This window comes from Lycium barbarum, chromosome 2 (assembly GCF_019175385.1).
Source record: "Lycium barbarum isolate Lr01 chromosome 2, ASM1917538v2, whole genome shotgun sequence".
In the NCBI taxonomy this organism is placed as follows: domain Eukaryota; kingdom Viridiplantae; phylum Streptophyta; class Magnoliopsida; order Solanales; family Solanaceae; genus Lycium; species Lycium barbarum.
This window is the reverse complement of record NC_083338.1, coordinates 60,258,935-60,286,094: the sequence shown is the minus strand read 5'-3', so window position 1 is coordinate 60,286,094 and position 27,160 is coordinate 60,258,935. Positions and strand designations below refer to the sequence as shown.

The 27,160-nt window shown below is 39.6% G+C and overlaps 3 protein-coding genes across 3 annotated transcripts; 2 read left to right on the top strand and 1 right to left on the bottom strand.

Annotated features, from left to right (window-relative positions):
* Positions 1-1,838: 1,838 nt before the first annotated feature.
* Positions 1,839-4,202, top strand: LOC132626563 (pentatricopeptide repeat-containing protein At1g59720, chloroplastic/mitochondrial-like). Its single transcript, XM_060341470.1, has one exon. The coding sequence runs from the start codon at positions 1,917-1,919 to the stop codon at positions 3,723-3,725; it is 1,809 nt and encodes a 602-aa protein (XP_060197453.1). The 5' UTR covers positions 1,839-1,916; the 3' UTR covers positions 3,726-4,202.
* A 398-nt stretch (positions 4,203-4,600) lies between these two features.
* LOC132628617 (uncharacterized) lies at positions 4,601-5,969 on the top strand. Its single transcript, XM_060344385.1, has 2 exons — positions 4,601-5,182; positions 5,922-5,969. Exons 1-2 carry the CDS (start codon positions 4,601-4,603, stop codon positions 5,967-5,969), a joined length of 630 nt encoding a protein of 209 aa, XP_060200368.1.
* Positions 5,970-9,714: 3,745 nt separating this feature from the next.
* Positions 9,715-11,652, bottom strand: LOC132626562 (L-ascorbate oxidase homolog). The gene has a single exon (XM_060341469.1). The coding sequence runs from the start codon at positions 11,485-11,487 to the stop codon at positions 9,823-9,825; it is 1,665 nt and encodes a 554-aa protein (XP_060197452.1). The 5' UTR covers positions 11,488-11,652; the 3' UTR covers positions 9,715-9,822.
* Between the last annotated feature and the right edge of the window lie 15,508 nt (positions 11,653-27,160).

Below are 27,160 nucleotides of genomic sequence, written 5' to 3'. Positions count from 1 at the left end.
TAGCCTTAAAAAATATTGGTAAGCCTTATAAAAAAAGTATTGATTAGCTAAATAAAGTAGTTGTTTTTCAATTTCAAAACAACACCAGCAGTGGGAAATTATATGAGCAGAAGTTGGTTAATTCTCCCTTTCAACATTTTCTTATACATTTTAAAGTGCAAGATGGTTAAGACCCAAAAGAAATTAAAGATACAATGTCTTAAGTTTACAACAATAACTACTAGTAATTAATGCTTATATATCACAGCCTTTTCATATATGAAAATTAAGAAGCAACCATCTTTCATATATATTGCTTAACGAAAAATACTCTATCTTCTAAAAGCAAAACAACAGCTAAATTTGGTCTCTCAATTCACTTCGCGGGAACTAAAATTGTATAAAGCAAAACGGTAGCTAAGAATGGTTTCCATCAAGTTGTAGACTAAGAGACCTTAGTGAATCATATATACTCCATAAAATAAAGCACACAAATCAGCTAGGATAAAATAAAGAATCAAATCAGTGGAACATTGAAATCATTAATTAACCATAAAATGTTACTCACAGTAACGTATTAACCATAAAACGTTACTCACAGTAACGAATTACCCTTTAACACCGTTAACCTTTAACTTTTTTGCCCATTGAATTTTTTGAATAAAATAATGCATAATACATTACTGCGGAATACGTTTATTCTACTTCTGTAAATTTTTAAAAGAATATATTATTTTAGTGAATTGGCTGAAATAATGGCTTATTTTGGTCAAAGAGTCTAACGTTGCTTTCAGTAATAGATATAATAAACCCTATTCCACTGCTACCAATCTTCGTGTAACACCTGTCCCTTAGCCAGGTTTCCAAACGTAGCCTACAAGTCTCTTGTTGGGTTGTTTTTGCCTAAAACTTCTGCGTAGCCCATCTGTCGCGTTACTTAGCCCAATTGCACTACTTGGCCAGTAGAGTCTTTGTTCTCTTCAGCCTGCTCAGGTCCATTCACAACACCCTTCACCACTTTTGGTGCGGCATAAGTGTAGATTTCGTTCCCCAAAGACATTTAGCTTCTGTATATGTATCATAACATCCTACAAGTTATGCTAGATAAGGTAAAACTTTCAACGTTCAACATAATCTAAAAAAATGATGTAAGTTTAGATTTCGCTCCCCAAAGTTTACATTTAGCTTCAGTATATGTATCATAACACCTTACAAGTTAACAAGGCAAAACTTTCAGCGCTCAGCATAATCTGAAAAAACGACGTAAGTTTGGATTTCGCTCGCCAAAGTTTGCATTTAGCTTTAGCATATGTATCATAAACAATCCCTCCGTCCCAGTTTATGTTACACTTTTCGCTTTTCGAGAGTTAATTTGACTAAACTTTAAAGCTAAATTGGATTAGATTAACTTAATATTTTAAGATTAATATTTATATATTTGAAAACTAAATGAAAAGTACTATAATTTGCAACTTTTCTCATATCAATTTAGTGAAAAAATACATTTTAAAATGTTGGTAAAAGTTCGTACAATTTGAATCTCGGGAAACGAAAAGTGCCACATAAATTGGGACAGAGAGAGTATGTCGGAAAAGTAAAAAATTTTCAACACTCAACATAATCAGAAAAATACTACACAACTTATGTTGCATAACTTAATTCCTACAAAACTTAGTGTTGAGCGAAACAAAAATTCTAAAGATAAAAATGTTATGGAACTTATACCGAACGAATCATGTGTGAATATTTTCACTAAATGAACAATGGGACAAAAATTAAGGAGCAAATATAAGAGGCAAAAATTAAAGACTAGTGCGTTTGAAGGACAATTCGTGCAAATAGATGAACTGTGGTCCCCAACAGAAAAGCCGGGAAATGGGAATAAGATGATTTTAGGACCACGAAAAATTTCACCATTGTAGGGACCAGGGAATAAGATGATTTTAGCAACTACACCACCAAGGCCAACAAGTCTTCCCATCAGCAACACTAGTACTGAGCATAGACGCCTTATCATCCAAATCTTGACAAAATGCACTTCCATTTCTCAGCTCAAACAAGTACACGGTTATACTCTCCGTACAACCTCACTAGACCATCCAGACACCCTTTTCCTCTACAGCAGAATTATCCATTTTGCTTCTTTAAATAATGACCTTCATTATACTTTTAAACTCTTCACTTATTTAGATAACCCCAATTCCTTCATTTGGAACACTCTTATCAGAGCTTGTGCTCATAGCAATGATCGTAAAGCTGAAGCCTTTTTACTCTTTCATCGAATGATTACTAGTGTTGAGCCTGATAAGCATACTTTCCCATTTGTGTTGAAATCTTGTGCTTATCTTTTCGCTCTTTCTCAAGGGAAACAAGCACATGGCTTTGCTTTGAAACTTGGGCTTGCTTCAGATGTGTGTATAAACAACAGTTTGGTTCATTTTTATTCTTCTAGTGGGTGTTTGAAGGATGCTAAGGATGTGTTTGATAAAATGCCTGAGAGAAGTTTGGTTTCTTGGAATGTTATGATTGATGCTCTCGTTCAATCGGGTGCGTTTGAAAATGCGTTGAGAATGTTTTCGGAGATGCAAATGATGTTTGAGCCTGATGGGTATACGATGCAGAGTGTTCTTGATGCTTGTGCTGGTTTGGGCACGTTGTCATTGGGAATGTGGGCTCATGCTTATATTTTGAGGAATTATGAGAGCTACTTGGATTTTGATTTGCTTGTGAACAATTGTTTGCTTAACATGTATTGCAAATGTGGTTCGTTGCGGATAGCTGTTCAGGTTTTCGAGAGGATGAGCAAACGTGATTTGAATTCTTGGAATGCAATGATATTAGGACTTGCAATGCACGGGGAGGTTGAGGCAGCGTTCCGTTGTTTTAGCCAAATGGTTAACAAAAGAGTGATGCCTGACTCAATCACATTTGTTGGTATTTTGAGCGCTTGTAATCATAGAGGCTTGGTTGATGAGGGTCATATATATTTTGATAAAATGGTTTCCGAGTATAAGATTAGGCCTGTTTTAGAGCACTATGGTTGCCTAGTTGACCTTCTGGCACGTGCGGGGTGTATTGATAAAGCTCTTGATGTTGTATCAAACATGCCAATGAAGCCTGATGCTGCAATATGGAGAAGTCTTCTTGATGGATGTTGCAAGAAAAATGCTGAGATACAACTCAGTGAAGAAATGGCTAGGAAAGTAATTGAGTCTGAAGGCAGTGACACTAGTGGTGTTTATGTTCTTCTGTCAAGAGTATATGCAACTGCTAACCGGTGGGACGAGGCTGGGCTGATTAGGAAATTGATGACCGATAAGGGTATTAAGAAAGATCCAGGCTGTAGTTCAATTGAAATTAATGGCGTTTTCCATGAATTTTTCGCTGGTGATACTTCTCATTTGCATACTAGAGAAATTTATGAGTTTTTGGATGTTATAGAAGAAAGACTCAAGTCAGCGAGGTACGTTCCTGACTTGTCACAAGCATCAATGGTTGATGAACTTGATATTGGGAAGAGACAGTCACTTAAAATGCACATTGAGAGACTCGCCATGGCTTATGGACTTCTGAAACTAAAACCCGGAACTCCTATACGCATTTTCAAGAATTTGCGTATCTGCAGTGACTGCCACAAAGTAACCAAATTAATTTCGGCAGTCTTTGACGTTGAAATTATTGTTAGAGACCGTGTTCGGTTCCATCACTTTAGGAATGGGTCCTGTACTTGCAAAGATCATTGGTGATAATGTAACATTTATAAATCCAATTGTCAAAAAAAAAAAAAAAAAAGCTTGTTCTGATGTAGAAGACCATCGCAGATGATCCTAAATAACACTTGTTCTTTTACCACAAAGTCAGTTTATTCCTCATAAAGCAAGATCATATATCCATTAAGAGTTTTAACTGAATATGAAATCTGGACATACCACGCAAAATCAAATTCTTGCTTTAGCTTTGCTGCCATGACATGATAGACTCCCCACAAGGCAGTAAGTACTTACATTGTATTGGAATAGATATTAATGAAATGTACTCTATTTGTGAGAATGTAGAAGAATCTATCACACATATATTCATCTATAGGAGATAGCTAAAAGATTCTGTGGAAGTCTTGGCATAGCAGTCACTCTTGTTAAGGAAGGATTGAAGCGAGCCAAATACAATATTTTTGAGCATCTTCTAGTTCCACCATCTACAATATTTGTTACACGAAACTCTTTTGCTAGAACTACTACTAGCAATGTTTTTTGCTTGTTTGAGAAACTATGGTGCTCTGTATTGATAGATTATGTAAATATTAGTTAGAATATTTTGTAATCTCCTATTTTAGGTTAGCCCTTATTTCTAGGCTAACATTACGGTTGTATAGTTTGTATATTAACCAAGTTAAGGAATGAAATAGATATGGAAAATATTTCCTACATGGTATCAGATTAGGGTTTCTTTCTTCTTCCTCCTTCCGCTACGCCCTAGTCCCTCTTTCTTCTTCCTCTTTCCGTCACCTTCTTTCTCTACTACCTCCGCCATGGCCGATACAACTACCACTCCGGCTAAGCCCTCGTTCCACCTGGCCCTCGCGGTCTCGAATATCAAGAATCACATCTCTGTTACTCTTGAGATGGAGAACTCACAATACGGAACATGGGTCGAGCTTTTCAAGATTCATGCTCGTTCTCACAAGGTCCTTCATCACATCATTCCTCCACCCACAGGTAAGGAGAAGCCGGCTCCCAAAACTGATGAGGAAGTCGAATTATGGACGACCATTGACGCCACCGTGCTTCAACGGATATATTCGACAATTTCGAATGATCTGTTAAACACCATCATTGAACCTGACGCTACTGCCATGGACGCTTGGGTTCGCTTGCGTGATATATTCCAAGATCATCAAAACTCTCGTGCGGTGACTCTTGAACAAGAATTCACGACGACTCGTATGGAGGATTTTCCCAATGCCTCCGCCTATTGTCAACGTCTAAAGAGCCTTGCGGATCAACTGAAAAACGTCGGGGCTCCCGTGACGAATAGCCGCCTTGTCCTTCAACTGGTTTCGGGTCTCACTGAAGCGTACAAAGGGGTTGGGACACAAATTCGCCATGCTAAGCCTCTCCCCCCATTCACAGAGGCTCGGTCTTCCCTTGTTTTGGAAGAACGTGAACTTGCGGCAATGGTGTCTCACGGGTCTGGTTCGGCTATGGTAGCCGCGGTCGACGACGCGGCACTGCCCTCTGAAAACGCAAGCTCACGCCGAGCGAAAACCAAAAATTCCCACCGCCAAAATTCTGGGACTGGCCGAAAAAATGGTTCTGGCCGCGGCTCAGGCGGCGGTAAAAACACTGGCAGCAGCGGCGGACGCGGTGATTCAGCCCGTAGCAGCGGCGGTCCGCAGCCAGCGGGCTACTCTTCACAGCAGTGGCCTGGCGGACAGTTTGGCCACTGGCAGTGGGTACCGCAGCCTCGCTGGGCTACTCCTCCTCCCCCTGCCCGTACCCGACCACGTCTTGGGCTCGTCCCCCGCCTGGCCCACCACGACATCAAGGTATATTGGGCCCTCCTCCAGCCCAGCAGCTATACACGGCAGCAGTGGCACCTCATGGGTCGTATGTTCCAACCGACATCGAGTCCGCAATGCACACCATGACCTTGAACCCGCCCGATCAAAACTGGTACATGGATACCGGGGCCACTTCTCATATGACATCCTCGGACGGTAATCTCTCGTCTTATTTTAATTTGAGCAATCAAAATAATGGTATTGTTATGGGAAATGGTCATTTGATTCCAATTCGTGGTTGTGGTCATACTAGTTTGCCTCCCCCAAACCCCTCTTTATCCTTATGGAATGTCTTACATGCTCCTAAACTCATTAAGAATTTAATTTCAGTACGGAAGTTTACTACTGATAATTCTGTGGCTGTTGAATTTGATCCATATAGGTTTTCTGTGAAGGATTTTTAGACGGGGATGGCACTACCGCGGTGTGATAGTCGGGGAGATCTTTATCCAATCACCACCATCAAATATCCAACCACCACTCCATCAACCTTTGCGGCGTTGTCCTCTCCTTTTTGGCATGATCGTTTGGGTCATCCAGGAAATTCTATTTTGGATTGTCTTAGGCTTAATAAAAGCATTGAATGTATTAAATCTAGTCATTCTAGTATTTGTCGTTCTTGCGTTCTTGGTAAACACATTAAGTTTCCATTTGATTCTTCTATTTCCGAAACTTTGATGCCATTTGATATTATTCATAGTGATTTGTGGACCTCTGCCGTGTTAAGTTCATTGGGTCATCGATATTATGTTCTTTTTTTGGATGATTTTTCGAAGTTTTTATGGACTTTTCCTTTAGCTAAGAAATCCGACGTCTATGCAAAATTCTTAGCTTTAAAAACCCACATTCATACCCAATTTGAATGTCATATTAAAAATGTCCAATGTGATAATGGGAGGGAATATGATAATGGTCAATTCGGGAAATTTTGTTAGTCTAATGGGTTGTCATTTCGTCTTTCTTGTCCACATAAGTCATCACAAAATGGGAAAGCCGAAAGAAAAATCCGTTCTATCAATAATATCACTCGGACTCTCCTTGCTCATGCTTCTCTTCCCCCTTCGTTTTGGCATCACGCCTTACAAATGACAACATATCTTCTTAATATTTTACCAAGTAAATTATTAGGTCATGTTTCTCCTCTTCAAGTGCTATACCAAAGAAAGCCATCTTACTCTCATCTTCGGGTTTTTGGGTGTTTATGCTATCCCCTCCTTCCTTCTACGACTATCCACAAATTGCAAGCTCGGTCTACACTGTGTGTATTTTTGGGATATCCTACGAATCATAGAGGGTATAAGTGTTATGATTTATCGTCCAACAAAATCATTATTTCTCGTCACGTGATTTTTGATGAGAATGTTTTCCCATTTTCAAATTTACATTCTCCCATTTCAACTACTTATGATTTTTTGGATGATGGGATTTCCCCAATTTGGTTGCATCATATGGCTACTGATCTGGATAATCGGCCCAGACCACCCCACGCTGCACCCGTGACCCAGCCGACTACCCCCTCCCACCGTGGCACGTACTGCCACCTCCTCTTCGTTGGCAGCGCATGGGCCAGCCGCCTCTCCTACCGCACCTACCCCTCTCCCCTCAGCCTTGGGCCAACAGCCCTCGGCTCCGTCTCTCACACCCACACAAACATCACCCTAGCCGCCCCGAATGGTGACCCAGAGTCAAAATGGTATTTTTAAGCCAAAACGTTCGTTTAACTTGAATACCATGGTTACGAAATCCCCTCTCTCTCGTAACCCTGTGACCGCCCTTCGTGACCTGAATTGGAAAATGGATATGGATGATGAATTTGATGCTCTTATTAAAAATAAGACGTGGGAGTTAGTGCCCCGTCCACCTAATGTGAATGTTATTCGTTCTATGTGGATTTTCACTCATAAAGAAAAGTTTAATGGTGATTTTGAGAGGCATAAAACCCGTCTTGTAGGTGATGGAAAGACCCAACAGGTTGGCATTGATTGTGGTGAGACCTTCAGTCCGGTGGTCAAGCCGGCTACGATCCGTACCGTTCTCAGCCTTTCATTATCAAAGAAGTGGCCTATTCATCAGCTAGATGTCAAGAATGCTTTCTTACACGGTGAGCTCAAGGAAACAGTGTATATGCATCAACCTATGGGTTTCCGGGATCCCACTCATCCGGATTATGTATGTTTACTCCGTAAGTCCTTATATGGACTTAAGCAGGCCCCGAGGGCATGGTACAAGCGTTTTGCAAATTATGTCTCTTCTCTGGGTTTTTCAAACAACAGATCTGACAATTCTTTGTTCATCTACAAAAAGGGATCCGATATGGCATACATTTTACTTTATGTTGATGATATTATTCTTACTGCTTCCTCAGATTCTCTCCGGTGCTCCATTATGGCTCTCCTTGCCTCGGAATTTGCTATGAAGGATCTGGGTCCTTTGAATTATTTCCTTGGCATTCATGTCACTCGCCATAAGGATGGCATGTTTCTTTCGCAACGTAAGTATGCCGAAGAAATCATTGATCGAGCTGGGATGTCTTCTTGTAAAGCTACTTCTACTCCGGTTGATACTAAACCGAAGATGAGCAGCACATCGGGTGCTCCATATGATGACCCGACTCACTATCGCAGTCTCGCAGGTGTACTTCAGTATCTTACTTTCACGAGGCCGGACATCTCTTATGCTGTTCAACAGGTATGCTTACACATGCATGCTCCGCGAGAGGTTCATATGCATGCTCTTAAGCGCATCCTCCGTTACATTCAGGGTACACTTGATTATGGTTTACATCTTTATCCATCCTCGGTTACTGACCTCCTTTCCTACACTGATGCGGATTGGGGGGGCTGCCCCGACACACGTCGGTCGACGTCTGGTTATTGTGTCTTCCTTGGAGATAACTTGATATCTTGGTCTTCGAAACGCCAAACTACTCTCTCTTGCTCGAGTGCTGAGGCGGAGTATAGGGGGGTTGCTAATGTTGTCTCCGAGTCATGCTGGATTGGCAATCTTCTGTTGGAATTGCATTGTCCTATTCATAAGGCTACTATGGTGTATTGTGACAATGTAAGTGCCATTTATCTTTCGGGAAATCCAGTGCAACATCAGCGCACCAAGCACATTAAAATGGACATCTACTTTGTTCGTGAGAAGGTTGCGCGAGGACAGATTCGTGTCCTTCATGTTCCATCCCGTTATCAGATTGCCGATATTTTCACCAAGGGACTACCGCAAGTCTTATTTGAAGATTTTCGGGATAGTCTCAGCGTTCGTAAACCTCTCGTTTCGACTGCGGGGGTGTGGTAGATTATGTAAATATTAGTTAGAATATTTTGTAATCTCCTATTTTAGGTTAGAATATTTTGTAATCTCCTATTTTAGGTTAGCCCTTATTTCTAGGCTAACATTACGGTTGTATAGTTTGTATATTAACCAAGTTAAGGAATGAAATAGATACGGAAAATATTTCCTACATGTATAGCACACTACTACTTGTATTAACTTTTAATGCTTCAATAACTTGACCCAAAAAAAAAAAAAGAAGAAGAAGATACACAACAGCACGGAGTAATAATATATTGGGGATGTACTAACAAGCTACAAGCAGAAAATCACGTTGATTATTATAGTCTTGCTAACTTGGGAAGCTCCTGAAAATCATGCAAGTAATCAAGTGGCGGTGAAAGACGATAGTAGACCAGACGAGGACTCCACCAAAACACCCGAACAAGGATCTATGCCGACTCCAAGAGTGCTCGCGTGCCTTGTTGCCCTGATTTTTATTGGTTTACATGAGTAAACCATCCATGTCTTTCTTGTTCCACTAAAAATTGAAGGACTTTGTTCTATCCACATCGAGGGGGCTGGAACTCCAAGCAGAGATGGAAAAGATGAACTAAATAAAGTATAAGTAAGATTAGAACCCGACTTCAATATTCTTCATTTGGATAAAGCCAATGGAATTCATTTAATCTTATCCTAATTGAGTTCAAATAATAACTAATTTTGATTTTGGAGAAAATTATTCATCTGAAAATCATTCATTCATCCAGGACAGAAAGGAAAAAGAAAGAGGTAAAATCAAGGAAAAGGGAAATAGGAAGTAATCTGAAGATGATCACATGCATAAACTTAAAAAAGATGGTAATAATCAATTAGAGAATCGTAAAAACATGTGAAGGTATGAAACAAAAAAACTTTTATTCATTTATTTTTGGGGAAGGAAAACAAATACATCAATTAATAGTTAACTCGTCCCCTTTGATTCTACCATTACAGAGAGATTAAATTTAAGCCTTGTATGGAGTTGGGAGGGGCATGCCCTTGACAACACCGCAGAGAGGATGGTTGTCTGGGAGGTTGTACTCATCTCTCAATGATCGGCTTGGGGAGAGAACGCTGAAGTACATTTGCTCTCCCAAGTATGTCTTCTCCCACATATCTGACCTCAAGTTCCACATTCCTGCATTGTCAAAGGTCAACATTATTGCTGCCCATGAGTTTGGATACACCTGGATGTTGTTCCTGCTTGTGGCATCCACTAAATTGTAGTTCTTCCTCTTCTCTGGGGTCCACTTCCCGGGCTCAACAGCCACGGCGAAGAAGGAATATCCGTCCAGGTGATAGGTGCGGATGGTCTTCTCGTGGTTCTCGAAGATGATTTCCACAAAGTTACGGTAGGTGGCGTTTTTCACATTTGCGGCAATAGTGAGCTTGCTTGGGTCAGCGGGGGCTTCATCAGCCATGAGATCATACTTGAAGGCCTTATCGGCAGCTCCAAAGTACTCTACAAGCTTCAATGGAGTCTCGCTATCGGTGTGAGAGATACCGTTCAAACCATATCTAAGCTTACCACCTACTTGGCCCTTGGAGTTGACGATCTTGATGGTGCGGGTGATGTTGATCTGTCCATAATGGTAGGAACCTTGAGGGTTGGGTCTGGCAGCACTAGCGGTGAGGTTCCATCTGAAGGAGCGGAACTGGTTCATGGACCAGGCAATGCCTTCAGTGTTGTCTGGTGGGGATGCTGGGAGCTCAGAGGATGCTGGACCCTTGCCATTGACATAACGAATGATGGCCACAGAGGAGAGTTCTTGCTTCAAGAACCTGCTTGAAGCAACTAAGTAATAGTCCTTGGGCTCCTGATTGGCAGTGACCAATACTGAGAGGCACTGACCAACGTGGATGTCCAAGGAATCGTAGACGTTTTGTACGGTGTGGGATCCCTCTAGCTCCACTAATTTCATTGGGTGACCTTGGAACCTCACGTTGACTGAGGACCTCATGCCAAGGTTGCAGAACCTGTACCTATAAGTCTTGCCAGCCTCCATGGTAAAGAGTGGCTCTTTTGCCTCGCCAACCTTAGCAGACTTACCATTTATGATAATGCCATCGGGCCTGCCAATGGTGCGTCCACCGTCCAAGATCTTTTTCAAGGTCTTGTGGCCCTTGTTGTACCAATCGCCCACGAATACGTTGTACTCATCAGCAGGATTGTGAAACGGAACTGGGATGAGAGCACGACTGTGGACGTTGATGGGGCCATAGCCACCGGCTGCCCGGTGCAAGGCTGTGGTTGGGAAGTAGTAGTAGCTACCAATCTGGTCCTTGACCTGGAAGCGGTAGGTGAAATTTTGACCAGGCATGATTGGGCACATGGTTCCTGGGGTACCATCTTGCCATGAGTTCTTCCTATGTTGGACACCATTCCAAGTTAAGAGGAATGGCTCGTCCAATTTATTGAAGACATTGACAACAATGTTGTTGTTAGAGGTACAGTTAATTCTAGGCCCTGGGAACTGCCCGTTGATGAGAATACCTTGTTGAGGCACGCCCAATGGATCGACAGTGCCATAGGTGACTTCCCAGTTAAAGTAGAGGTAAGGGTCCTCAGCTATCACCCCTAGAGAGAGGCAAAGTAGCAAAGCCACGACTGTCACTTTACCACTTCCCATGGAGTTGTTTTATTTTTCTCCTATCCCCAAACTAAAAAACTCTTTTTGGAATTTTTTTGATGACTTTTTATTTTTTTGGGAGTTTTTTTTTAATTTACTCTCACAAGAAGAAGAGGTGAGCTTCTTCTTTTTCTTTATTCTTCTTCCTGCTAGAGCTTGCACTATTCAACATCTACATGATGGCCTTTTATAGCATAGGATGTCACTCTTGGAACCATAGGTTAATGACCGAAATAATCTCTCTGCCTCTCCTTTGATTGTTGGCCAAGTCTTTCACTCCCTATGATTCTCCTTATATTTCTCGCCTTCCTATACCTACCCTTTCCGATTCTTCAGCATCACCACTTTTAATTCTTTTTTTTTTCCTTCTTCTTTTTGCCTTTTCTTATGGCTTGTTTTCTTTGTTTTTTATATTTTACTAGGTCGAAATTAAGAACAAGAACAGGATGCACTTATAGTTTTATACTCCATATGAATATGATAGTACACAAGAATTTAGTCTTTTGATTTCACATAAAACCTAAATAAAAGGACCATTGGTTTCATTCCATATGTTCCTTATGAAGCAAGGATAAACGATAACTTGGGTTGAAGATAATAAGTTGAAATAATTTAGTTATATACAACTGTGGATGCACTCTCATATAGAAGCTCATGTACATGCACATACTTTTGTGGTTTTAAAATGGTATTAGTACTTAGCTTCCCTTAGAATAACTTTCTCTTTTGTACTATACTAACTATTTAATCCGCACAAATCGATTTTGTCATACTTCTATCACTTGTACCTACTGAGAATGATATTAAGGCTAGCTGGTAGCAAATTTGGTCAATTATCACAATAAATACCTTTAACATAATATACCCAATTAGGGAAAACTTTATTCTTTACCGGTTTAACTTTTGCTAGTTATGTACTTTTACATATTTTGTAATCAAGACACTTTATATTTATTTTGGTAAATTGATTAGCTACCCGAAAAACCGAATCAAACCAAAAAATCGAATCAAATCGACGAAAAAACCGACACTTTGTTGGTTTGGTTTGATTTTGATTTTTAATTTAAAAACCGACAAAATTTGATTTAGTTTTGGTTTTAAGCAAAAAAATAAACGAAAAAGCCGAATAAAACCGACTATATAAATACCTATTTAAGCATTATAATTTCACATATATTTATATAAAATCTTAATATTTTGCGATACATATTAAACTCTTGCACTCTTGGTTTGTAATTCTGGTGTTTGCCTTTATAGTAATCAAGTTCTTCCCTTTACTTTCTAGTAGATTGATTTGTAGTCTTTATTTTGATAACTTCAAGATCTATATATTTCAGGTTCAAAATAACTTGTCTTTCAGTACTTCAATATTCATCATTGTTTAATTCAATTATCGTCAAGATATCTTGGTATATTAACTCTTTAAATTTTTGCACAAAAAATATTCATTATAAGAAATTTTATTAAGTTCCTTGGAAATGACTAAATAATTAGACAATTGTAACAGACCAAATTCTCAATAAGTCCAACAACTTGTATTAATCAAACACAGTAGCAATACAATCAGGATTTTGGAAATAACAATAGAAATCTGAGTCAAATACAAAAGATAGAAAGAAGGGATGAGAATCCTAGATACGGATAATGAGGATGAACAGAAACAGACTTTGAGTTTAGATTCATATTCACATCACCGATTGCTTCTAAAATGACACTATTTATCAACCTGAATCCCAAACAAGGCCACTCAATTTAGTATTGGGCTGCTTTACTAATACTGGACCAGGACCATTCATATGAGTAGTCTAGCCTTATAGCAACAACATCATTGTAAAAAATGTGGCAGTTGAACATATTCAAAGAACTACCTTACATGCTTTGAATCATTCTTTGAATCCATGACAAACTTAGCAACATTGTGGTGTCCAACGCATCCCCTCGGCAATGTACCACAATGAAATTCCATTAAAGTAGTCTCAAAGCTTGCTACTGATATAACCATAAGATCAATATTTGCTTCCAAATATTCACAAGCAAACAACAATAATTGAACTTGAAGTGGCTGCAGAAGTGCAACTACTGGAGTAGCAGCATTACGGGCCTGTAAAACCAGTTTCGGAAGACAGATGATCAACAACCATGTTGTGTTCTCTCTAAATAATTCTAAATCTATCATCTGATAGATTTTGTCCACAGTGAACATAAATTCCACGAAAAATAGTAGCATATCCAGAAATATGAAAACAACTTTTCTTCAGCCCCTTCCTGCCACAAATAAACACTCCAGAATTTTGACAAGAAAGGCATTTGCTGGAAAAGACAAATTCATCACATAGGCCCTTCTCCCCTACAAAATTTCCTCTTGACACAATATGTCCACTAGCTTCACCCAATCTTGTTGCATGGATCCAGAGAGCAAGCTCATTAGAGAAACTTTTAAATGCCTTCAGTAATATATCACTAGTCCCCCATTTAATAAATTCAATTTCAATGATTTCACTGGTCTTGTAGGAAGAGCAAATAGGGAACTTAGATGGAAACAAGAAAGTATCTACCCATATCTTTAGGTCCCAATGCACAGACATCAAGCAAGACATGCCATCCGTTTTCATGTGCCAAGCCCATGCACTGATAAGAGAACAAAAACTGTTTTATCTTCTTCCTGTCCTTATTGTGGTTATTATTTTTTGAGCGATTATAAAAGAGATTAACAATTGACATAGCAACTGTTAAGGCAAAATGAGATAGGAAAATAGAAGAGTGTATACACCATTGCCATCCGGGATCCCACACTTTTGTCATCAAGTTAGAATACGCAGTTAAACTAGCATCCAGCAATGATAGTGCCTCCACGCAGTGGCGGACCCAGGATTTTGAGTTCGGGGGTGCTGAACCCAGGAATTTTGAGTTCGGGGGTGCTCTATTAACTATTTATATCTGTTTTCTTTATATTTTCTATACAGCTATACACTCCGTGACTGAATTTAATGGGTGCTGGAGCACCCAAAAATTACACATGGGTCCGCCACTGCCTCCACGTTCACTTTACAACCTGTTAGAGCCAAGGACTTGGAACATATTCCTGAATCCCATTTGCAAATAATGAGCACAGTTGCAGTCATCCACTCAGAGGACCTTTTACTACTTTCATTCAAAACCAACACATGATTCATCTTTAAAATATCAGTAAGCTTAGCAACTTTAGCTGCTAGTTTCTCTACTACATTGTTAAGCATAGTAGAGTCCATGACAGTTACTTCCTTCACATTGGAATGCTGTTGGTGCAAGCCAGAAACAAACAGAATGCCTTTATGAAACACAATAAATTACTTCATGTAAGTGGCAACCGATATTCTACAAATACCCCAAGAAGGTTTTATTACGTGGTACCTACTCAAAGTAGAATTGATATGCTGAACTTTGTGAGCAATAACAATCGAGGCAACAATTATAGTTTTTTTAGACCTTGATCCACAATACTTCAAAAAATTTAGCAACTCTATAGCTTCTGGGATCTTCCTTGAGGAGTTGTTTAAACCCAAGGCAATATGTCATCATAATTACTTGAGGAGTTGTTTAAACCCAAGGCAATATGTCATCATAATTAAAGTCAAAAGTCTCTTCACGAACTTCTTTAACCTTCTCAATATTCCCTTGCCTTCCAAATGTAGGGAATAACCCTCTCTCGTTATCCAGCCAACAAATTTTGACATACATGTATACATCAATCATTATGATCCTAAAGAAAGCTAAAGAGGAGTTACTAGTCGTGAGTCTCTGTCTTGTGTCATACCACTTGTTTGAATGTAAGTCAAAATCACTATGGTGGAAAATATAGTTTAAAAACTTCCTCCATATTATGTTCATACTTAATCTCTAGGGGTAGAAGATGTTGCGTCACTTCAATATCATCATTGGCAACATATTAACAAAAATGTACCATAAACTTAGTTGCAATATGACTTCGATTTTCAATTGTACCTTGTCTGAGAATTTTGAGCATACACCGAGCCTCCTCCGGTTGTCCGTTGTCTAAAGCAAAATTCATCGCATAGGAATGACTGTTGAATCTGAATTTTCCTTTGATTCTTCAGATGAATCCTCCGTAAAAGAAAATTGTTCAATCTCATTAGAGATCAGAACAATTGCGGCAACAGGAGGAACGAGCAGTGTGTCATTGTTTGCAATTTGGCAAAGCAGAGCAGTTTCATGACTCTGGGGAATTTCGACAAACACTATATCTTCAATCGACTCTGGGGAGATTCCCCTGTTTTTGTGTCGACCGAAGTGTCAAATTTATCCGAAGTGCTTGAGTTTCCATCAGCCAAAGCAAAAGCAGTCTCTTCGCTAACTGCCGTAGTAGCAGTGTCAGTTGCATCTTTAACTGAACTGCTTGCATTATTGTCGGTGGCGATCTGGTTAGATTGTATATACTTGAATTTGACAGATGAATTTTGTCAAATTAATTAGACATAACTGAACAATTCTCTTGTATCGTCTGTAGCAAAGCAAGAATATTGGTAATTTGAGAGTGCAACACAAGAGACACTGCGAAGGGTCGTGCTCGAAAATGCAGCGCTAAGTTTTCCTTGAAATGCTTGCAATCCCATAATTGTTTGTTGCGATACATCCAACAGAACCAGTTGAATGCCTCACTATCGAGATATAATGAAGGAAGAGGTAGCAAGTATTCCTCAGAGAAGCCAAGGAAAGTGAAGTATCCCTCCGCCTGATAAATCCAGTCCTCTGGGTTACCGGTGCTGCTGAATTGATCTACTACCACTGTCATCAGAGTATGTAAATGAAAGTACCAATGCAACTAACCAAATTCTCAACAAGTCAAACAACTTGTATTAATCTGTCACGACCCAAATCAGAAATCGTGCAGGCACCTCCCCAAATCCCACCTAGGAGGTGACCCCTTTTACTTAAACACTCATTTTATATAAAGAACGAATGACACAACAATAACAATTCCATTATTCATTGAAATCAGAATTAATACAAGAAATACTTTTACAATAACCAATTCCCAAAATCAGGTCTAGACTAGTACAATAGCTTCTAAGATTTACAACTGCATATGATAATACAATGGAGCACAACCTCTGATTTGGAATAGAATTAACAGAAGTCTTCAACATGGACACCGGAGAATCCTCAGAAGCTATTAATCCACGAATTTAACCTGTAACAACTCTGCACCCCGAATAGGGTGTAGCAAGATTAGTATCAGTACAACGCTCGTACTGGTAAGTATCATAGGCTGACAACGATTAGGAAAATATAATAACAAGAGTAAACAACAAATAAGTATGGTAGGCAGTAACTCAGTCAGTCTACAGATTCAATACGGGGGAAGGTTTTACCACAAGGATACAATTCAGCATTCAAGCCTAGATATGAACTTCTACTCCTCAATCCACAAACCATGCAATATAAGACAAGACCACACAAATATTACCCACGTCATCAAGTATGAATAACCTCACTAAAACCATAGATCAAGTTCGCGCCTACTACTCAAATAAGGCTACTCTCAACATGGGACTCTTCCACCCCCCTCCCAACAAGATAAACAGGCAACTCACGCCGAAAGGGTGAACAACACAGGGACTCGGGATACCGTATACAAATACCCTACTAAACCAAATACCATCACAGCCACAATCTTAAGAATAACAACTCTAGTACAGAAAGATCAAATAGTCGAATCACAGCCTGTGGTGAAGCACCTAAACACAAGTCTACCAAGTTTCCCATAATTCCTCAGAATAACCACAAACACAAGTACAACCAACAAATCCGATCAATGGATGTAAAATGAGATGATGATAATGAATGCATATGCAATGGCTAATGTAATCTCCGTACACATATACTCCGGATGGAATACCTTCACGCCTCGACAGTCACGACCCATGGGGATCCGTGAAGTCCATATACCTGCTGTGGTGCACAACTCAATCCAATAAATGTTGCGAAAAGTGCAACCCGATCTAAATATATGTATGTGTTGCGCCATGCAACCCGATCTAAATGCATGAGTATGAATGCAGGAATGATATCAATGACAGTGAGAATATATCAGTCCCAATAAGAATAAATCAATATCAATCGTGCCACACATGGACACATACCACAATATCAAGAATAAGTCAAATCCTTCATCTATACAAGATAATACCCAGTAAATGAGATATACGGTTTCACTATCATTATAAGGCAACTAAGCATCAAGTCTAGTATCACACACGTGGAGACAAGCCAATAGGTTCCGCGATCATCCATTTGATCTTCACCTTCCATTTTCAAAAACGGAAGCCTAGACGGAAAGGTCTAAGAATAGCAAGGAATCCGAGTAAGCAAGTGTCAAGGATTAAGGTATTCATGCAACTCCAAGCCGACAAGGGTAAAATTGGAACTTTTCCTCAAATTAGGTTTTCTAGTTCTCCATTGACTAATAATCTAGATCTTATGGGTATCCACACCAAAACAAGCCATAAATAACATTCTTCTTTAAAATCCCCAATTTCAATAACACCAAGACTTAACCCAGTTGCAAAAATAGTTGAAGAAATGGGATTGGGGTTGGTTAACTAGCCTAGAATATGAACCTAAGAGTTCCTTTCAAAATGCCATGATTCTAAGCAATGAAAACCCATTTTACCTCCCTAGGGTTTTGCAAGTTTGGGAATTCACCATTTTTATTAATCCATATAATCAAAACTTAGTAAATGAAGGAAGAGATTCAAGAGAGATGAAATAAATAAGGTCTAGATGTTACCTTTCCCACGGTTCCTTCAGATTTATTCTGGAAATGCCTCGAATGACAGCTTGATTTGAGAGTTGGGTGAAAAATGAGGTCAAATCCCAAAATGAACTTTAAATGCTAAGTCTTCCCAGCGTTATTCACTGTGGTGAACACGGGGCCGCTGTAGTGAGCCACCGCTACGGCGAACAATCGACTGCGGGAGCAGGCTCAAGGAAGTCCGTCTTTTCCGCCGTGGCGGAAGTAGGATCCGCTGTAGCGGAAGCCTTTAATCATGAGCAGCCTGCTATAACGAGCAGTGATTCACTGGGGCGGACTCGCTGTAGCGGTCCACTCTCGCTGTGGTGAAGTACTGGGCCCAGTGGCCCTACTCAATTTTTGATTTCCTTCTAACTCAACTACGGGTTGACTTAAACAGAAAAATCCCTTGCGTAAAACTAATCAGCACTATTGATCAAGAAGGTTTTAGGATACGAATTATGGAAGCTCGGTAATGGACAAATGGGTCGTTAGTTAATCCAAACATAGTAGCAATACAATAGGGATTCTGGAAATAACAATATAAATCTGACTGAAATACAAAGGATAGAAAGAAGGGATGAGAATCAGAGATACTGAGAATGGGAATGAGTAGAAATAGACTGCCACGACCCAACCGGAGGGCCGCGACGAGCACCCGGTGCTAACCCACCTGGGCACCTCTTATCATACTTTCACATTTACATCTAGGTGAGCCACATAGCTAAATCATACTTTCTATCCATCAATCATACTAATCCCATTGGGCAACAATACATTTATATCATCATTAACAACTATGCCCATATCAATGTACATAAGCCGACGAGGCTAACAAAATGATGTCCAAAATATAGGCCGACAAGGACAAATACATCTAACCATATACACGTGTCTACGAGCCTCTAAGGAGAGTATGTCATATCATATAGGCGGGATAGGACCCCGCTATGCCCATAAGAATGTACACAAAATAATGAATACCAAAAGCTGTAGCTCCGAATGAAATGGAGCTCCGCTATGTAGTCCCTGAGTAATAAAGCTACGGATCAAGCTTGTCTCCATGGCCACCTGCGGGCATGACGCAGCGTCCACAAACAAAAGGACGTCAGTACGAAGAATGTACTAAGTATGTAAAGCATGATCAACATCATTATGAAAGCATAATAGACAACATAAGAAATAGCATAGGATGGGAGATAGTAGTATCATCGTCATAAACACTTACTTGTTTTTCATAGGGACTTTCCATTTCTAATGCGTGACTGTGTACATACATCCATATCCGTCCATACTCATTTTCATTTCGTATCCATTATCGTATTCATATACATATTCCTATTCATACACATATTCATATTCATATACATATCATTTACATATTCATATTCGTATACATATCATTTACATAGCATACCCGACCATGAAGGTTCAGTGTTTCACATACCTGGCCCTACCAAGGCTCAGGGTTATACATACCTGGCCCTACCAAGACTTAGGGTTTTTCGTACCCAACTGCAGTGGTGCGCGTGTAATATATCTATATATATTCTACCCGGCTATATAAGCTCGGGGTTTCATAATAGCCATACATAGGCACATATACATAAAAGCCCATAAGCATCTTTAGCATCATTACTATCGTCGTTCGTTACATTTATCCCTAGAGGATTACTCATCATATAAGGGATCTAGTACAATCGTAACATATTCGAGAATCATGTGCTTAGTAGCTTTTGAAGATAGCATCATTTGGAGAACATCATAGGCTCATAGAAGATTAGATATTTGGCCAAAGAACCATGCCTTATGAAAGAAAGGTTAGCCTTACATGCCTTTCCGTTCAACTATTCTATCACTTGCACGTTCTCCGTCAATGCTCACGTTTCTACCTTCATTAGAGTTATACTATCATTAGAAAATCGATAGCTTAGCATACATGGCTAAAGCTAGAGAAAATTGGACAGCATCCCTTTATTTATACAACTTCCTCCATATCATATATCAACTCCCAAATATCAATAATAACATTCACAACATCATAATTATGGTCTTTATTCACCTACATTATCCATATTCCTCAGTTCACTTCGAGTCGTCCATATCCATGGTCATAGCACACTATTACATTCACTCATATACAATGTTTATCCCATGTTCTTAATTTCATTTATAACATGATTATAATCATAACATATCAAGAATCGTTACTAAACCCAAGCTATCACTCAAAAATGACATTATTCCCACATTCATGACCCATTTTCTATATCCTTCTACAATCCAAGTGTTTCAACTTCTCAATACCTTAAACAACGTGAAAATACCATAAAACTTACCTTAGATCGTGTAGGAATGAACCTTGGGTGGAAACACTTCACTTGAGCCAAACCCTAGTTTCACCTTGACTTGGATTCCTTGTCTTGGATGAACTTTAATGGGTTTCTTACATTTGATTCACTTAGTTGATGAAGTTGATCACTAATATCTCTTGAATTCTTGTGGGAGAAGTGTGGAGAAGTATTCTAGAGAGAAGGGGTGAGAAGGGAAATGAAATGAAATGAACTTGGACCCCTTATTAATAATACAAATCTGTCCCGACCATTTTCGATGGACCAACATACAGTACGTATAAATTATACTGACCGTATGTCTGGCCGTAGATTTGTTCCAGTGAGGGGTGCCAATCTTGGCTGATTATACGGCCAAACATACGGCCAGTATAATTTATACGGCTAGTATGTTGGTCCGTATAATGCCCAGTTCTTCCGAATTCATTCTCGTCGACTCGTTTGATCTCCAATCCTTATGAAACCTTCTGGACACTTGTTTATCACCTCATTAACAATCTAAGGGATGTTATAAATCTTCTCCAAAACATCATTAAGTCGTCATTAACTTGTTACTCGTAAATCCTTTCCGATACCTATCGTATGCCTTGCCTTCTCTTAGCAAACTTTCTCCTCTTACCTCGAATGTCTTTGAAATATTAATTAGGGTCATCAAATGTCATCCCTTACTTATTGAAATACCATATACTTTGTGCTCTTCGTTAGTCTATTCACTGTGCATCAACAGAAATTTTTTCGAGGTGTAACATTCCTCCCCCCTTAAGAACATTCGTCCTCGAATGTTAGGTTCTCGGAGATTCTATAAAAATTTCGCCAGAGTTTCCCTGTAATATGGCACTACCATCCTGTCACAACAGCCCATAATAAAAATGCCTCATAGGGCCACAACATAATAATAATAGAGTTTGGCCACACACGACCCAAATGCATAAAAAGGAAAACATACATACCTTATGATTTTGATGTCTCATCTTGGATCTCTTCCGGTGGCTGAAATAAGTGCGGGTACTTGGATTTCATAATTTATTCTGCTTCCCATGTCATCTCTTCTCGGTTATTGTTTCTCCATAAAACCTTAACTAAGGCCACTTCTTTGTTTCTAAGCCTCCGTACTTGCCTATCTAATATGGCAATGGGTACCTCTTCATAAGTCAACTTTTCTGTCACTTGAACATCATTTACTGGCACGATCCTAGTAGGATCTCCAACACATTTACGCAGCATCGAGACATGAAAGACTGGGTGAACTGACTCCAAATCAGGAGGTAGATATAATTCGTAAGCCACTTTGCCTACCTTGCGCACAATCTCATAAGGCCCAATGTACCGGGGACTAAGCTTCCCTTTTTGCCAAATCTCATAATGCCCTTCATTGGTGACACCTTTAAGAATACCCAATCTTTAACTTGGAACTCTAAGTCCCTTCGACGATTATCCGCATAGGACTTTTGACGACTTTGGGCGGCTAATAACCGATCTTGTATGAGCTTAACTTTTTCTGTGGCCTGCTGGACCAAGTCTGGCCCTATCAATTTAGTCTCTCCTACTTCAAACCACCCAATTGGGGATTTACACTTTCGCCCATATAAAGCCTCATACGGTGCCATTTGGATGCTAGAATGATAACTATTATTATAAGCAAATTCAATAAAGGGTAAGTGATCATCCCAATTACCTTCAAAATCTAACATACATGCCCGTAACATATCCTCGAGGGTCTGAATAGTACGTTCAGCTTGTCCATCAGTCTGCGGATGAAATGTCGTGCTAAGGCTCATATGAGTCCCCAAACCCTCTTTGAAGGACTTCCAAAAATTAGCTGTAAACTGAGTTCCTCTATCGGAGATAATAGATACTGGGACACCATGAAGTCACACTATCTATTTAACATAAAGCTTTGCATAATCTTCTGCCACATATGTATTTCTGACTGGTAAGAAATGAGCTGACTTCGTGAGTCTATCCACAATCACCCATATAGAATCATACTTACGTCGAGAACGGTGTAAGCCTGTAATGAAGTCCATGTTAATTACTTCCCACTTCCAAATTGGAATTTCTATAACTTGCAACAATCCGCCCGACTTTTGGTGCTCGATTTTCACTTGTTGACAATTGGGACATTGAGCTACAAATCCTGCTATATCTTTCTTCATCCCATTCCACCGATATATAGATTTAAGATCATGGTACATTTTCGTTGCTCCGGGGTGGACAGAATAACGAGATCAATGGGCGTCTCTCAATATTTAGTGGCGTAAACCTGCCACATCAGAAACACATAATCTGCCTCTGCATTGGAGAACTCCGTCTCCTGCAATCTCAAATGATGACTCCTCCTTCTGAGGGAGTGTATCTCTGTAATGCATTAGCGTGGGATTTTCGTATTGTCGCTCTTTCACTTCCACTACTAGCGACGAGACTGCTGAATTCTGAACGGTAGTTCCCCTGCTACCTGAGTCCACTACTCGAACTCCTAGGCTAGCTAACTGCTGGAGCTCACGAGCCATTTCTCTTTTCTCTGGTCGTATGTCACACAAACTTCCCATAGATCTACGGCTAAGAGCATCAGCCACAACATTTGCCTTTCCGGGATGATACAGAATATCGACATCATAATCTTTTAGCAATTCCAACCATCGTCGTTGCCCCAAATTCAACTCTTTCTGCTTGAAGATATATTGAAGGCTCTTATGATATGTATAAATATCCACATGAACACCATACAAGTAGTGTATCCACATCTTTAATGCATGAATCACTGCAGCTAATTCAAGGTCATGGGTTGGATAATTCTTCTCATGTTTTCGTAATTGCCTTGAAGCATATGCAATCACCTTACCATGTTGCATCAACACACAACCTAGCCCAATGCCTGAAGCATCGCAATAAACAACATAACCTTCCAATCCCTCTGGAAGTGTCAGGACTAGGGTAGAAGTCAATCTATCTTTTAGCTCTTGGAAAATGCATTCACAAGCATCTGTCCATTGAAACTTAGCTGATTTCTGGGTCAGCTTTGTTAGTGGTGAAGAAATAGAAGAAAAGCCTTGTACAAATCTCCTGTAATAACCTGCTAAGCCCAGAAAGCTACGAACCTCCGTAGGAGTTGTGGGCCTTGGCCAAGTCTTCACGGCCTCAATCTTTTGGCTATCTACCCGAACTTTAATGGGTTTCTTACATTTGATTCACTTAGTTGATAAAGTTAATCACTAATATCTCTTGAATTCTTATGGGAGAAGTGTGGAGAAGTATTCTAGAGAGAAGGGGTGTGAAGGGAAATGAAATGAAATGAACTTGGACCCCCTTATTAATAATATAAATCTGTCTCGACCATTTTCTACGGACCAACATACGGTCCGTATAAATTATACTGACCGTATGTCTGGCCGTAGATTTGGTCCAGTGAGGGGTGCCAATCTGGGCTGATTATACGGCCAGTATATTTTATACGACCAGTATGTTGGTCCGTATAATGCCCAGTTCTTCCGAACTCATTCTCGTCGACTCGTTTGTTCTCCAATCCTTATGGAACCTTCTTGACACTTGTTTATCACCTCATTAACAATCTAAGGGACGTTATAACTCTTATCCAAAATATCATTAAGTCGTCATTAACTTGTTACTCGTAAATCCTTTCCGATACCTATCGTATGCCTTGCCTTCTCTTAGCAAACTTTCTCCTCTTACCTCGAATGTCTTTGAAATCTTAATTAGGGTCATCAAAATGTCATCCCTTACTTATTGAAATACCATATACTTCGTGCTCTTCATTTTTCTATTCACTGTGCATCAACGGAAAATTTTCGGAGGTGTAACACAAACTTTAAGTTTTGACTCAATAATATTCGCATCACCGATTGCTTCTAAAATGATGCTATTTATCAACCTGGATCCCAAACAAGGCCACTTAATTTGGTATTAAGCTGCTTTACTAATACTGGACCAGGCCCAATCATAACAACAATGCATACAGTTTTCTCGAAAAACCTACATATATAACTTAATTACATGTATAGTTCTTTCTTTTCTGCTAGAGTAAATGATTTGGTAATGTTATATTGGAACATGGTCAATCTAAATATTTTATTGGAAGTATATTTTCATATATAATAAAAAAACGTACAAAATATCAAATTAACCGAAAAATCCCGATCCGACCGATGAAATACCGGCTTAATTGATTTGTTTTGGATTCAACATTTAAAAGAAATGACTTAATTGGTTTGGTTTGCTTTTAGAGAAAAAACAGACCAAACCAAACCATGAACACCCCTACTAAAGGGTACCGTGCATGTTATAAGAATAACTACGATTACAACAACAACAACAACAACAACAGCCCAGTGAAATCCCACATCTTGGGGTCTGGTGAGGGTATAATGTACGCAGACCTTACTCCTACCAAGGTAGGATGGCTGTTTCCGAGAGACCCTCGGCTCAATAGAAGCATAAAAAGGGGGTCAGATAAGGTTAAAAGATTTAAAACGATATTGCAATGAAATAATGCAAGCGACACAGTAAAACAGGATAATCAAGGAATTCAAAGCGATATGGAAATGCAAATCACGAAAGCGGCACAGATAAAATAGAGTAATCAAAGTACAGAAAGTAGCAAATAATAACATAAATCAAAGCACAAGAAATTATAATGCGCTAATGCGCCTACTAATAAGGAAAGATAACGAGACTTATATCTACGATTAATGACAAAAAATAGGCGTGTCGAATTGAAATTGTTACTATTTTGTATTTTACAAATTTATAATGCATTTTCCTTCTCTATTTTTTTCAGTTCTCGGTATATTATTTTTTAAAACGATGTAAGGCCCCCCAACATTTTCAACTAGTTGAGACTCATTTAGGAATAATGGAGTGAATTTGAACATGTACATGGACGCGCGACATGATTTATGACTTGGGAGAAGCAATTACGGGGCTTAAAATATTTAAAATGGAAAGCGTCTCAGGATCCGACCGACGCCATGCATCACATGACCATCGTGTGAGATTAAAAAATAATAATCCCAGTGTTGCGGCCCGATGGTTGTGCGTCACATCTGGGCACCCAAACCAATCTATCAAAAGCATTCAAGTATATAGCAGAAGCCGACAAGGCTATATTCCAAATTTAGATAATTTCCAGAAAAATTTCGGCAGAGTTTCCTTTGTTTTACAGACTATCCAAAATAACCCTGCGCACAGAAAATACCAACAAAGGCCACACCGGCCAACAAGGCAACATGTAAACATATGCGGACCGGCCGCCGCGGCGAATGGGATCGCCCAAACACATCATATACACACATCCGAATAGAAAGACCCAACCCACAAACATGTCCACAGACCTCTAGACAGACCGACAGAATCATATGACGGGACAGGGCCCCGCCGTACCCAAATAGTCAGATATACAGAAATATATATACATAACAAAAGATGTATGTACCAAAAGTGGACTCCGGATTAAAAGGGAGTACCCCGAAATAGCAGAAAGTGGAGCCTACAGTGGTGGATCACCTGTGTCTGTACCTGCGGGCATGAAACGCAGCCCCCGAAGAAAGGGGGTCAGTACGAAAGATGTACTGAGTATGTAAAGCATAGAGTACAGAAATATGAGCCACAACTGAAAGTAAACAGGATACAAAAGGGGGAATACTGAACAGTATATCAAAATCTATATCAAAATCACATATACATAATGCAAACAAAATCATGCAAATCTCAGGAACGTGGTCACCACTCCGACACTGGTGCCACACACAACATAACACCAGAAGGTTCAAATCTCCGTACATCCCCGAGCACACATATCATCATAACATATCACCAGCCATATCACAGCATAACACCAAACGGAACCCGACCCTATGGAGAGGTCTCGGGAACCGTAACACAGCATACGGCCGAATTTATCATAGTGCGCACGAATCATAACCGGCCCGGGAACCGGTGAACGAAGTCATAATAAGGGCACGAGCGGAGTCGTGAGCAAACAATGCAATTTATAAGTCAAAACATCTTTTGAAACTTGATAATATCATATGCTAATTCATTAATCAACTAGTTCGAATAGTTAGTCAATACGGGGTTCGTTTAACAAAATATTTCCAACATAGTATTTATGGTTCAAAATATAATCTAGAATACTGTGGCAGTCAAAACATTATTCTATGATAGCCAAATTCATAAACAAAAGTGTTTTGCTGACATTATACAAAAATGAGAATAATAGAGTCAACAAGGAAGTCTCGATGCTAGCGGGCCACCGCGGATCAAGTCGAGGTGACGAACATGAATCACGAACATTTAGGGTCTATGGAATCATACATGGAAGATCCGAAGCGATTTGATTACATTTGCATAAGTTTCGGACATTTAATTACTTTGCAAGCAAAAGAAGGACTTTAAGGTTCAATTCAATTGAATGAATAGTGCTCGATTTCAAATTCGGATTTCAAGGAACAGAATTTCCCCCGGGGCTCCGATATCAACCTAGGATACTTAAGACATGCCAAAAGAAGGAATAGGG